General features: G+C 54.3%; 1 protein-coding gene across 1 annotated transcript in view; it reads left to right on the forward strand.

Annotated features, from left to right (window-relative positions):
* LOC132383222 (integrin alpha-X-like) overlaps nt 1-14722 on the forward strand; it is a 67173-nt gene that overhangs the window by 50594 nt on the left and 1857 nt on the right. Inside the window, exons 21-28 of the mRNA XM_059954125.1 lie at nt 2198-2305; nt 6404-6483; nt 9284-9367; nt 10209-10281; nt 11575-11682; nt 12544-12633; nt 12857-12970; nt 13214-13321. Coding sequence (XP_059810108.1) covers nt 2198-2305; nt 6404-6483; nt 9284-9367; nt 10209-10281; nt 11575-11682; nt 12544-12633; nt 12857-12970; nt 13214-13321 — 765 coding nt within the window. The remainder of the gene's footprint in view (nt 1-2197; nt 2306-6403; nt 6484-9283; nt 9368-10208; nt 10282-11574; nt 11683-12543; nt 12634-12856; nt 12971-13213; nt 13322-14722) is intronic.

Below are 14722 nucleotides of genomic sequence, written 5' to 3' on the forward strand. Positions count from 1 at the left end.
GACGGTGTGGAGGGAGATTCACTCTGTGTCTGATCCTGGGAATGATTGATGGGACGGTGTGGAGGGAGTTTCACTTTATAACTGATCCGGGTGTGTGTGATGGGACGGTGTGGAGAGAGCTGCACTCTGTGTCTGACCCCGGGAGTGTGTCATGGGACGGTGTGGAGGGAGATTCACTCTGTGTCTGACCCCGGGAGTGTGTGATGGGACGGTGTGGAGGATTCACTCTGTGTCTGACCCCAGGAGTGTGTGATGGGACGGTGTGGAGGATTCACTATGTGTCTGACCCCGGGAGTGCGTGATGGGACGGTGTGGAGGATTCACTCTGTGTCTGACCCCGGGAGTGTGTGATGGGACGGTGTGGAGGGAGATTCACTATGTGTCTGACCCCTGGAGTGTGTGATGGGACGGTGTGGAGGATTCAGTCTGTGTCTGACCGCAGGAGTGTGTGATGGGACGGTGTGGAGGGGGACTCACTCTGTGTCTGACCCCAGGAGTGTGTGATGGGACGGTGTGGAGGGAGATTCACTCTGTGTCTGACCCAGGTGTAGAGATGGGATGGTGTGGAGGGAGATTCACTCTGTGTCTGACCCCGGGAGTGTGTGATGGGACGGTGTGGAGGGAGATTCACTCTGTGTCTGACCCCGGGAGTCTGTGATGGGACGGTGTGGAGGGAGATTCACTCTGTGTCTGACCACAGGAGTGTGTGATGGGACGGTGTGGAGGCAGATTCACTTTATAACTGATCCGGGTGTGTGTGATGGGACGGTGTGGAGAGAGCAGCACTCTGTGTCTGACCCCGGGAGTGTGTGATGGGACGGTGTGGAGGGAGATTCACTCTGTGTCTGACCCCGGGAGTGTGTGATGGGACGGTGTGGAGGGAGATTCACTCTGTGTCTGACCCCAGGAGTGTGTGATGGGACGGTGTGGAGGGAGATTCACTCTGTGTCTGACCACGGGAGTGTGTGATGGGACGGTGTGGAGGGAGATTCACTTTATAACTGATCAGGGTGTGTGTGATGGGACGGTGTGGAGGGAGTTTCATTCTGTGTCTGACCCCAGGAGTGTGTGATGGGACGGTGTGGAGGATTCACTTTGTGTCTGACCCCGGGAGTGTGTGATGGGACGGTGTGGAGGGAGATTCACTCTGTGTCTGACCACAGGAGTGTGTGATGGGACGGTGTGGAGGGAGATTCACTCTGTGTCTGACCCCGGGAGTGTGTGATGGGATGGTGTGGAGGGAGTTTCACTCTGTGTCTGACCCCGGGAGTGTGTGATGGGACGGTGTAGAGGGAGATTCACTCTGTGTCTGACCCGGGAGTGTATGATGGGACGGTGTAGAGAGATCTTCACTGTGTCTAACACTGGGAGTGTGTGATGGGACGTTGTGGAGGGAGATTCACACTGTGTCTGACCCCGGGAGTGTGTGATGGGACAGTGTGGAGGGAGATTCACTCTGTGTCTGACCCTGGGAATGATTGATGGGACGGTGGGGAGGGAGTTTCACTCTGTGTCTGACCCCGGGAGTGTGTGATGGGACGGTGTGGAGGCAGATTCACTTTATAACTGATCCGGGTGTGTGTGATGGGACGGTGTGGAGAGAGCAGCACTCTGTGTCTGACCCCGGGAGTGTGTGATGGGACGGTGTGGAGGGAGATTCATTCTGTGTCTGACCATGGGAGTGTGTGATGGGACGGTGTGGAGGGAGATTCACTCTGTGTCTGACCCCGGGAGTGTGTGATGGGACGGTGTGGAGGGAGATTCACTCTGTGTCTGACCCCGGGAGTGTGTGATGGGACAGTGTGGAGAGATCTTCCCTCTGTCTGACACTGGGAGTGTGTGATGGGGTGTTGTAGAGAGAGCTTCAATCTATATATGTGATGGGACAGTGTGGGGAAGGAGCTTCACTCTGTGTCTGACCACGGAAGTGTGTGATGGGACAGTGTGGAGGGAGATTCACTGTGTCTGACCCCGGGAGTGTGTGATGGGACAGTGTGGAGGGAGATTCACTATGTGTCTGACCCTGGGAGTGTATGATGGGACAGTGTGGAGGGAGATTCACTCTGTGACTGACCCCGGGAGTGAGTGATGGGAAGGTGTGGAGGGAGATTCACTCTGTGTCTGACCCCGGGAGTGTGTGATGGGATGGTGTGGAGGGAGATCCACTCTGTGTCTGATCCGTGATATTGAACTTCAGGCAGGTAGTTCCCCTGTTGCCTGTAGTGGGGAGGTGAAAGGAGAGCGCGGGGAATCAGAGACACTCACCTGTCTTGTGAGAGGTCCCGTTTTTCTCCGAGGATCACGGGTAAGTCTCTTTCTTTTGCCACAATTCGCAGGGGGATTTCCTTTTCGTGCATTCTGGGATTTGGGATCCTCAAGCAGCCCTTGGAGGTAGTGACGAGGAGCTGCCTCCTCATTCATGCAGTTCCTGAGCTGTAGGGTCCAGCCTACAGTGCGATCAGGAGGGAGTACCAGTTCTTGGACCAAGGAACAATGAGGGTAGAGTGGGTACCTCCTGGTCAGGACAGGATGTGGGCTCGGCGGGCAGTTAGAAGGTCGGGTCGGGGGTCTAGTTCTGTGCAGTTTCCTGGGCCTGTGCCATCCTGGGGGAGGTGGTGAGGTTTAGGAGTTGAGTGAGGAATCTCAGTCCTGAAGTTGATACAGTTGACATGCATCGGCGGTGGTGGCTGGGTTTCCTGTGGGGATGGGGGGTGTTGGGGGTGGTCTGCTGGGTCCTGGGTAGTGTTGAGCCTTTCAAGTGTTACGGAGGGCAGAGAGCTCTGAAACAGACCCTGTGCTGGACTAACTGAGTTAATGGATATAATCCTCTTTCCACTGAGGTCGAGACAATAGAGAGCTTCCCTGAGTGAACGTCACCAACATCCTATTCTGGTACAACTATGCAGTTGTCACAGACAAGAAGCTCACGAACACGCCGAGTTAGCCGTGAAATTCAGTGTGTCCCTGTTGACCCTCACCAAATTTTACCGATGACCAGAGAAAGCTTCTGACCTGGATGCATCGCGCTCGATATAGGAACGGCTCTGCCCGTGATCGCAGGAAAGCGCAGAGAGTTGTGGACACAGCTCAGAACATCACAGAAACCAGTCTCCCCTCCAAATGGTTCAATTTAATAGAAACATAGAAAATAGGTGCAGGAGTAGGCCCTTCGGCCCTTCAAGCCTGCACCGCCATTCAGTATGATCATGGCTGATCATCCAACTCAGAACCCTGTACCTGCTTTCTCTCCATACCCCCTGATCCCTTTAGCCACAAAGGCCATATCTAACTTCCTCTTAAATATATCCAATGAACCGGCCTCAACTGTTTCCTGTGGCAGAGAATTCCACAGATTCACCACTCTCTGTGTGAAGAAGTTTTTCCTCATCTTGGTCCTAAAAGGCTTCCCCTTTATCCTTAAACTGTGACCCCTCGTTCTGGACTTCCTCAACATCGGAAACAATCTTCCTGCATCTAGCCTGTCCAATCCCTTTAGAATTTTATACATTTCAATAAGATCCCCCCTCAATATTCTAAATTCCAGTGAGTATAAGCCTAATCGATCCAGTCTTTCTTCATATGAAAGTCCTGCCATCCCAGGAAACAATCTGGTGAACCTTCTCTGTACTCCCTCTATGGCAAGAATGTCTTTCCTCAGATTAGGGGACCAAAACTGCACATAATATTCTAGATGCAGTCTCACCAGGGCCTTGTACAATTGCAGTAGAGCCTCCCTGCTCCTGTACTCAAATCCTTTTGCTATGAATGCCAACATACCATTTGCCTTTTTCACCACCTGCTGTACCTGCATGCCCACTTTCAATGACTGGTGCACAATGACACCCAGGTCTCATAGCATCTCCCCTTTTCCTAATCAGCCACTGTTCAGATAATAATCTGTTTTCCTGTTCTTGCAACCAAAGTGGATAACCTCACATTTATCCACATTAAATTGCATCTCCCATGGATTTGCCCACTCACCTAACCTATCCAAGACACCCTGCATCTTCTGAGCATCCTCCTCACAGCTAACACCGCCGCCCAGCTTCATGTCATCCACAAACTTGGAGACGCTGCATTTAATTCCCCCGTCTAAATCATTAATATATATTGTAAACAACTGGGGTCCCAGCACTGAGCCTTGTGGTACCCCACTAGTCACTGCCTGCCATTCTGTAAAGGTCCCATTTACTCCCACTCTTTGCTTCCTGTCTGCTAACCAATTCTCTATCCACATCAATACCATACCCCCAATACCGTGTGCTTTAAGTTTGCACACTAATCTCCTGTGTGGGACCTTGTCAAAAGCCTTTTGAAAATCTAAATATACCACATCCATGGCTCTCCCCTATCCACTCTACTAGTTACATCTTCAAAAAATTCTATAAGATTCATCAGACATGATTTTTCTTTCACAAATCCATGCTGACTTTGTCCGATGATTTCACCCCTTTCCAAATGTGCTGTTATCACATCTTTGATAACCGACTTTCCCCACCACCGATGTCAGACTAACCGGTCTATAATTCCCCGGTTTCTCTCTCCCTCCTTTGTTAAAAAGTGGGGTTACATTAGCCACCCTCCAATCCTCAGGAACTAATCCAGAATCTAAGGAGTTTTGAAAAATTATCACTAATGCATCCACTATTAATATCAGAGAATGTATACAGTATACAATCTGAAAGTCTTACACTTCACAGACACCCACAAAACAAGAAACCCCCAAGAACGGATGTTAGAAACATCAGATCCCCAAGGCCCCCCCCCCGACTTCGACACACAAACAGCAGAACGATCGCCCCTCCCCCTCCCTCTACCAGAGGACCAACTCGTGCACTCTGTCCACACTTCGGTAAAGCAGCCAGCGTAATCAAAACCCCTCTACCTCAGACATCCTCTCTTCTCCCCCCTCCCCTCCGATTGGGCAGGAGGTACAAAACCCTTAAAGCGTGTCCCACCAGGCTCAAGGACATCTCCTATCCCACTGTTGACCATTGAATGGTTCCCTTAAAAGATGGAGTTGTAACTTCACAATCTACCTTTGGTACATTGTCTGCCTGCACTGCACTTTCTCCGGAACTCCAACACTTCATTCTTCATTCGCTTATTGTTTTCGCTCGATGTACCAATAAGGTGAAATGATCTGTGTGATAAAGCATTTCACCGTACCCCAGTACCATGACAATCAAAACTAATTTTTCAATTTAAACACCTGACTAAACTAAATCCCCATCCCTTGCCTCTCCCCATCCCTCTGTACCCCCTGTTCCCATCCCTCCCTCTCCCCCCTCCCTCCCCCTCTCCCTGTCCTTTATAACAAGGGGAGTTGAGTATAGGAGCAAAGAGGTCCTTCTGCAGTTGTACAGGGCCCTGGTGAGATCCCACCTGGACTATTGTGTTCAGTTTTGGTCTCCAAATTTGAGGAAGGACATTCTTGCTATTGAGGGAGTGCAGCGTAGGTTCACGAGGTTAATTCTCGGGATGGCGGGACTGTCATATGTTGAAAGATTGGGGCGACTGGGCTTGTATACACTGGAATTTAGAAGGATGAGAGGGGTTCTGATTGAAACATATAAGATTATTAAGGGATTGGACACGCTGGAGGCAGGAAGCATGTTCCCGCTGATGGGTGAGTCCAGAACTAGAGGCCACAGTTTAAGAATAAGGGGTAGGCCATTTAGAACAGAGATACGGAAAAACTTTTTCACCCAGAGTTGTGGATCGATGGAATGCACTGCCTCAGAAGGCAGTGGAGGCCAATTCTCTGGATGCTTTCAAGAAAGAATTAGATAGAGCTCTTAAAGATAGCAGAGTCAAGGGATATGGGGAGAAGGCAGGAACAGGGACTGATTGTGGATGAACAGCCATGGTCAGATTGAAAGGTGGTGCTGGCTCGAAAGGCCAAATGCCCTTCTCCTGCACCTATTGTCTATTGTCTCTCCCACTCTCACCGTCCCTCCCACTCTCCCCGTCACTACCCCCTCATCCGCCTTATCTCTTTATTCCCATCCCGCCCTCCCTCCCTCTCTCTCTCCCATCCGTCCAGTGACTCCTTCTGTCACACTGTCTCACTCTCTTGATGGTTCTCTCCGAATTATTTCCAGTTCTCCCCTCTTGTCTCTCCATTCTCGCTCCCTGCCCTAACAGCTTCTTCTTTCTTCCTCTCTTCCTCCCTCCGCTCTCCTTCACTCCCTCCCTTCCCACTCTTTCCCACTTTCTCTCTCCCTCCTTTCCCCCGCCCCCCAAACATCACAACGTCACCATGCCTCGGTCCATTTGCATTGCCCTTCCCAGTACGGATCAGCAATGCGCTCCAACTCCTGGGAGCAGAGGCATTTTCTCAAACGGGGTGAATTCACCTCACCCGCTAACAGCTCTTCACCCTCCTATTTCTGTCCCACAGGTAACCTTCGAAGCTGAATTCGACATCGAAACTCCAGACTCAGAGGACAGGAATGTGAATTTCACCATCGTCTCTACCAGGTGCCTTCCCTCCACACCGTCCCATCACACACTCCCGGGGTCAGACACAGAGTGAATCTCCCTCCACACCATCCCATCACACATTCCCAGGGTCGGTCACAGAGTGAATCTCCCTCCACACACTCACGGGGTCAGACACAGAGTGAATCTCCCTCCACACTGTCCCATCACACATTCCCAGGGTCGGTCACAGAGTGAATCTCCCTCCACACACTCCCGGGGTCAGACACAGAGTGAATCTCCCTCCACACCGTCCGATCACACACTCCCGTGGTCAGACACAGAGTGAAGCTCCCTCCACACCGTCCCATCACACACTCCCGGGATCAGACACAGAGTGAATCTCCCTCCACACTGTCCCATCACACACTCACGGGGTCAGACACAGAGTGAATCTCCCTCCACACTGTCCCATCACACATTCCCGGGGTCAGACACAGAGTGAATCTCCCTCCACACCGTCCCATCACACACTCCCGGGGTCAGACACAGAGTGAATCTCCCTCCACACCGTCCCATCACACACTCCCAGGGTCAGATATAGACTGAATCTCCCTCCACACCGTCCCGTCACACATTCCCGGGGTCAGACACAGAGTGAATCTCCCTCCACACCGTCCCATCACACACTCCCAGGGTCAGACACAGAGTGAATCTCCCTCCACACTGTCCCATCACACACTCCTGGGGTCAGACACAGAGTGAATCTCCCTCCACACTGTCCCATCACACATTCCCGGGGTCAGACACAGAGTGAATCTCCCTCCACACCGTCCCATCACACATTCCCGGGGTCAGACACACAGTGAATCTCCCTCCACACCGTCCCATCACACACTCCCACGGTCAGATATAGACCGAATCTCCCTCCACACCGTCCCATCACACATTCCCAGGATCAGACACAGAGTAAATCTCCCTCCACACTGTCCCATCACACACTCCCAGGGTCAGATACAGAGTGAATCTCCCTCCACACTGTCCCATCACACACTCCCAGGGTCAGACACAAAGTGAATCACCCTCCACACCGTCCCATCACACATTCCCAGGGTCAGACACAGAGTGAATCTCCCTCCACACCGTCCCATCACACACTCCCAGGGTTCAGACACAGAGTGAATCTCCCTCCACACCGTCCCATCACACACTCCCAGGGTCAGACACAGAGTGAATCTCCCTCCACACCGTCCCATCACACATTCCCGGAGTCAGACACAGAGTGAATCTCCCTCCACACCGTCCCATCACACACTCCCAGGGTCAGATATAGACTGAATCTCCCTCCACACCGTCCCATCACACACTCCCAGGGTCAGACACAGAGTGAATCTCCCTCCACACCGTCCCATCACACACTCCCAGGGTTCAGACACAGAGTGAATCTCCCTCCACTCTGTCCTATCACACACTCCCGGGGTCAGACACAGAGTGAATCTCCCTCCACACTGTCCCATCACACACTCCCAGGGTCAGATACAGAGTGAATCTCCCTCCACACTGTCCCATCACACACTCCCAGGGTCAGACACAGAGTGAATCTCACTCCACACCGTCCCATCACACATTCCCGGGGTCAGACACAGAGTGAATCTCCCTCCACACCGTCCCATCACACACTCCCGGCTTCAGACACAGAGTGAATCTCCCTCCACACCATCCCATCACACACTCCCGGGGTCAGACACAGAGTGAATCTCCCTCCACACCGTCCCATCACACACTCCCAGGGTCAGATATAGACTGAATCTCCCTCCACACAGTCTCATCACACTCTCCCGGGGTCAGACACAGAGTGTATCTCCCTCCATACTGTCCCATCACACACTCCCGGGGTCAGACACAGTGTGAATCTCCCTCCACACTGTCCCATCACACACTCCCAGGGTCAGACACAGAGTGAATTTCCCTCCACACTGTCCCATCACACACTCCCGGGGTCAGACACAGAGTGAATCTCTCTCCACACCGTCCTATCACACACTCCCAGGGTCAGACACAGAGTGAATCTCCCTCCACACCGTCCCATCACACACTCCCGGGTTCAGACACAGAGTGAATCTGCCTCCACACCGTCCCATCACACACTCCCGGGGTCAGACAGAGTGAATCTCCCTCCACACCGTCCCATCACACATTCCCAGGGTCGGTCACAGAGTGAATCTCCCTCCACACTGTCCCATCACACACTCCCGGGGTCAGACACAGAGTGAATCTCCCTCCACTCTGTCCCATCACTCACTCCCGGGGTCAGACACAGAGTGAATCTCCCTCCACACCGTCCCATCACACACTCCTGGGGTCAGATAGAGGGTGAAGCTCCTTCCAACCCATCTCATCACTCATGCAAAGGGCATGAGTACAGTTTAGATATACAATGTAAGAAAGTATTTTGTGTTGTACTAACATTTTCCATCCTTTTACCACCCTCCTCTTCCACCATCTTCTCACCAACCCTCTCACACCCCATCACACCCCCTCTCATCTCCCCCTCACCCCCACTCCCTTTTTGACTCCTCCTCTCAAACCCTACTCCCCCTCAAACCTCACTCCCCCTCAAATCCCACTACCCCCTCAAACCCCTCTCCCTCTCAATCCCTACTCCGCCTCAAACCCCTCTCCCCCAAACACCTCTCCCTCTCAATTCCTACTCCCCCTCTCAAACCCCTCTGTTCCCCCTCTCAAACCTCATTCTCCCCCTTAAACCCCACTCTCAACTCCCACTCCCTCCTCTCACCCCCTCTTTCCCATTCTCTCACTCTCCCCTCTCCCGCCTCCCCCTCCCCTACTTCCTCCTCAGCCAATCACCACACCATATCACCAACGAGAGTACCTTCTCCCGACAGATTGTTCTCCGTTATGCTGCTGATGTCAGCGCCGCCCAGTGAGTCTCTCTCTTTCCCTCAGACCCCGCCTATCCTTCAATACCCCCTCCCTCCCCTTCACCACTTCCCATCTCTGAAAGTCAGACCCTTCTCCAGCCTCCTCTCGAGGGAGGAAGTTCTAACATGGTCCCAAGGTGACAGGAAATCTCCACTAGCCTTGTAAATGTCCCATCCCTCCATATCTGTAATTGCCCTCCCCCAGGAAAGGGAACTCCCACCCCAGCCCCCTCCTGGCAGAGGCATTTCAGTCTGGTCCCAGCTGATACAAGCCTTGACTGTCCAGCACCGACCCCTTCCTATTCTGAGACTTAACCTCCCAAACTGTGGATTCAATCCGTCTCCCCTCTCCCCGTTTCTGTGACTGTCCAAACCTCTGAAGATCCGAAATGTTTCTACCCAGCTTTTCCAATCTTTATATGACATTACCTTTCTGCCCTCCTCTCTTTCCCAATCTCCCCCTCCCCAACACCTCTCCCCAACCACCCCCTCCCCAACAACCCTCCCAAACACCCCCTCCCCAACACCCCCTCCCCAAACACCCCTCCCCAACACCCCTCCCCAAACACCCCTCCCCAACACCCCTCCGCAACACCCCTCCGCAACACCCCTCCCCAACGCCCCCTCCCCAACCACCCCCTCCCCAAATCTCCCTCCCCAACACCCCTCCCCAACTACCCCCTCCCCAAATCTCCCTCCCCAACACCCCCTCCCCATCCTTCCCCCTTTTTGCCATTTTTTCCCCTTCCTCTAACCCTTGAATCCTCCCCCACATTCCCCCCTCCCCAATCTCCTCTTTCTAACCCCTTCACCCAATCACTCCCCCCATCTCCCTGTCCCCAGGCTGAATTTCACCAGACATGCCCATTTCACCCTGGGACAGCAAGAGGTCCAGTTGGTCAAACACGCATACCAGGTGAGTCTAATGTACCCCCCCACCTGAATTTGCCCCATTGGGCTTCCATTTTGAGTCACATTTCCCTCTTTTGCACCACATGTCAATTTTTGAGAGTTGACTCCTTGGGCAAACATTTTGAGCAAAATTTCTCTGAGGGTGCTTGTTTTGAGCTATGTTTGTGCCGTGATTGTCTATTTTGTGCTTGTTTACGCCCTTGGGTGACTATTTTGAACTGTTTTTACCCCATCGAGCATTCAGCTTAAGGCAGCTTTGCCCCCTCACTGGTCCATTTTGAACTACATTTGCCCCTCAGTAGTTAATACTGAGATATTTATGAGACATTTTGACCCAGGTTTACTTCCTCAGGAGGTTATCAAAACCTGCCCCCATCGACACTCATCAGTTTTTACCGATGCACCACCGAAAGCATCCGATTCAGATCCATCGCGGCTCGGTATGGCAACTGCTCCGCCTGTGACCGCAGAGAGTTGTGGTCGCAGCTCAGCACATCACCGAAACCAGCCCCCAACCCCTCCATGGACTCTGTCTACGCTTCCCACTGCCCCAGCAAAGCAGCCAGCACAATCAATCACAACCATCCCGGACAGTCTCTCTTCTCCCCCTCCCATCGGGCAGAAGATACAAAAGCCTGAAAGCACGTCCCACCAGGACCGATGACAGCTTCTACGGTGCTGCTGTAAGATTATTGACAATCCAATCCCCTTGTACAGTAAGAATGATTTCAACCTCACTATCTACCTCATCGTGGCCTCTGCAACTCGTCTGCCTGCACTGCACTTTCTCCGTAACTGTAACACTTTATTCTGCCTTCTGCTTTTGATTTTCCCCTGCACTACCTTGTTACGCTGATGTGGTGACCAGATCTGTACAGACTGCGTGCAGAACAAAGCGTTTCACTGTATCTATGATAACAAAAAGCCAATTCCAATTCCTTTAGAAGCCATATTTACTCCACTGTACATTTTGAGCCGTTTCTCTCCCTCAGACGTTTTTGAGCTAGATTTGCCCCTCGTCTCCATTTCCCACCTTCGGCATCCATTTTAAGTCAGATTTGCCTCTGACTCTTGGGTAGGGAGGTTACAGGGGAGGACCCAGCTCATAAAATGTCCCCTCTTCCTATCCCTGAACTGTGGGGCCTCTGAGGCACCAGGTAAACCCCTCACCAGCACGACACAGAAAGATCCCATTGCGAGCTGGGATGGTGTGGGAGGGGCTGGGGAGCACCAAGGGTCAGTGAAGTACTAACTCTCTTCCTTCCCACCACCACACTGGATGCCCCTCCCATTCCAGGTGAAAAACTCAGGGAGGTGGCCCCTCCCTATCGTGGTGACCTTCTCCATCCCAGTGGGAACTGGGACCCACCCTATATGGAATGTCACTGCGTCCGAGAGAAGCTCGGTGAGTCAAGGGGCGGGATGGGTCATCACACACGACATCCTGGAGTCCCTCCCTGTCTCCACCCTCCCTCCTCACCCCAACACACTCCCCCGCTCTCCACTCTCTCACCCACTCTCCCCCTCACTCCCTCACACTCTCCCTGGGATGGGTCATCACACACGACATCCTGGAGTCCCTCCCTGTCTCCACCCTCCCTCCTCACCCCAACACACTCCCCCGCTCTCCACTCTCTCACCCACTCTCCCCCTCACTGCCTCACACTCTCCCTGGGATGGGTCATTGCACACGACATCCTGGAGTCCCTCCCTGTCTCCACCCTCCCCTCCCTCTCTCCCTCCTCACCCCAACACACTCCCCCGCTCTCCACTCTCTCACCCACTCTCCCCCTCACTCCCTCACACTCTCCCTGGGATGGGTCATTACACACGACATCCTGGAGTCCCTCCCTGTCTCCACCCTCCCTCCTCACCCCAACACACTCCCCTGCTCTCCACTCTCTCACCCACTCTCCCCCTCACTCCCTCACACTCTCCCTGGGATGGGTCATCACGCACGACATCCTGGAGTCCCTCCCTGTCTCCACCCTCCCCTCCCTCTCTCCCTCCTCACCCCAACACACTCCCCCGCTCTCCACTCTCTCACCCACTCTCCCCCTCACTCCCTCACACTCTCCCTGGGATGGGTCATCAAACACGACATCCTGGAGTCCCTCCCTGTCTCCACCCTCCCTCCTCACCCCAACACACTCCCCCGCTCTCCACTCTCTCACCCACTCTCCCCCTCACTGCCTCACCCAGGCGCTCTCACTTTTTTTCTGTGTGGTGTGTGTGTGTGAACAATACCCTCTCTCTTTCCACACAGAATCCCATCTCGACCTGCCTGCCTGCCTCACAGAATCGTGTGTCCGTGCGGTCCTCCTCCCACAATTTCATGGAATCCTATCTTCTCCCGGTAATGTTCAACTTTCTGTTATTCCTCAGTGTATGAGGGTAGACGTCGTGAATGGTGGGAGGTATCGAGGGACAGAGGGATTTTGATGTATAAGGGTAGGTCAGACACTGACTGGTGGGGAGTGTCGAAGGGAGGAGGGACCGCGTTCTTTCAGGAGAGGGCACCCATCGAAAGCTGTACGGTTTCACACTCACACCTTTTCTGCTCCGCACTCTGCTGACAGGACTGTGGGATTGCACTGTGCCTGGAGATTCGGTGTCAGGTTAAGAGTCTGAAGGAGGGTTTGGCTATTATTTTCGACGTGGAAGGGAAGGTGATGGGATCAGTTGTAGCTGAGGTAAGGTCCTGCAGTCCACCATTGCCCCCACCTTTCCCTCACCCACCCTCTCCTCCCCTCCTCAACATCTCACTCTCCCCTCCCCTCCATCCTTTTTCCCACACTGCCACACCAACCCCTCATCCCCCTCTCGTTCTCTCCCCTACCCAGCCACCTCCTCCCTTGGGAGTGGCAATGGAAAGGAGGAGCCCTCACCCTCGTCCCACCCCACCAGCACTCCCATCTCACTCTGTTACCCCACAGATTCACCAGGGGGGCCGCCTGGGGCTGTGGAGCAGGATCGAGGTGGGATTTGACAAGACGTGGTTTGCAGACCGATCGCCAGGAGACGCACACTTCCGACAGGCGGTGGTGAGAGACCGGTATCCGGCAGAGGGAGGGGCTCACGGAGATGGGGAGGGCTGACGGGGTCAAGGAGGGGTGTAAAGGAGGCAGGGTGACAGAGATGGGGAGGGGAGGGGTGTGGGTGCCTGAGATGGGGAGGGGTGAGGGTGACGGAGATGAAGGGATGTGGGTGACGGAGATGAAGGGGTGTGGGTGACGGAGACGGGAGGGATGTGGGTGACGGAGATGAAGGGCTGTGAGTGACAGAGACGGGGAGGGGTGTGGGTGACGGAGATGGGGAGGGGTGTGGGTGACGGAGATGAGGGAGGGGTGTGGGTGGCGGAGATGAAGGGGTGTGGGTGACGGAGATGAAGGGGTGTGGGTGACGGAGATGGGAAGGGTGTAGGTGACGGAGATGGAGGGGTGTGGGTGACGGAGATGGGAAGGGTGTGGGTGACGGATGATGGGAAGGGTGTAGGTGACGGAGATGGGAAGGGTGTAGGTGACGGATGATGGGAAGGGTGTGGGTGACGGAGATGAAGGGGTGTGGGAGACGGAGATGAAGGGGTGTGGGTGACGGAGATGAAGGGGTGTGGGTGACGGAGATGGAGGGGTGTGGGTGACGGAGATGGGAGGGGTGTGGGTGACGGAGATGGGAGGGGTGTGGGTGACGGAGATGGGAAGGGTGTAGGTGACGGAGATGAAGGGGTGTGGGTGACGGAGATGGGAAGGGTGTGGGTGACGGAGATGGAGGGGTGTGGGTGACGGAGATGAAGGGGTGTGGGTGACGGAGATGGAGGGGTGTGGGTGACGGAGATGGGAGGGGTGTGGGTGACGGAGATGGAGGGGTGTAGGTGACGGAGATGGAGGGGTGTAGGTGACGGAGATGGAGGGGTGTAGGTGACGGAGATGGAGGGGTGTGGGTGACGGAGATGAAGGGGTGTGGGTGACGGAGATGGGAGGGGTGTGGGTGACGGAGATGAAGGGGTGTGGGTGACGGAGATGGAGGGGTGTGGGTGACGGAGATGGGAGGGGTGTGGGTGACGGAGATGGAGGGGTGTAGGTGACGGAGATGGGAAGGGTGTGGGTGACGGAGATGAAGGGGTGTGGGTGACGGAGATGGGAAGGGTGTAGGTGACGGATGTTGGGAAGGGTGTAGGTGACGGAGATGAGGGAGGTTGTAGGGGATGGTGGGGGGTCATGGAGATGGGAGGATTGTAAGGGAGGGTGGGGGCATGGAGATGGGAGGGGTATAGCAGAGGAAGTAGGTGACAGAGACAGGGAGGGTGGGTGTCATGGGGACGGGGAGGGGTGTAGGGGAGAATGTGGACACAGAGACGGGGAGGTGTTAGGGGTGTGGTGGGGACCACTGGGATAATGAGGGACTTGGATCCAGTGTCGAGTGGACCTCCCCTCTCCCCAGCCCTC

The sequence above is a fragment of the Hypanus sabinus genome, chromosome 29 (genome assembly GCF_030144855.1).
Source record: "Hypanus sabinus isolate sHypSab1 chromosome 29, sHypSab1.hap1, whole genome shotgun sequence".
Lineage (NCBI taxonomy): Eukaryota > Metazoa > Chordata > Chondrichthyes > Myliobatiformes > Dasyatidae > Hypanus > Hypanus sabinus.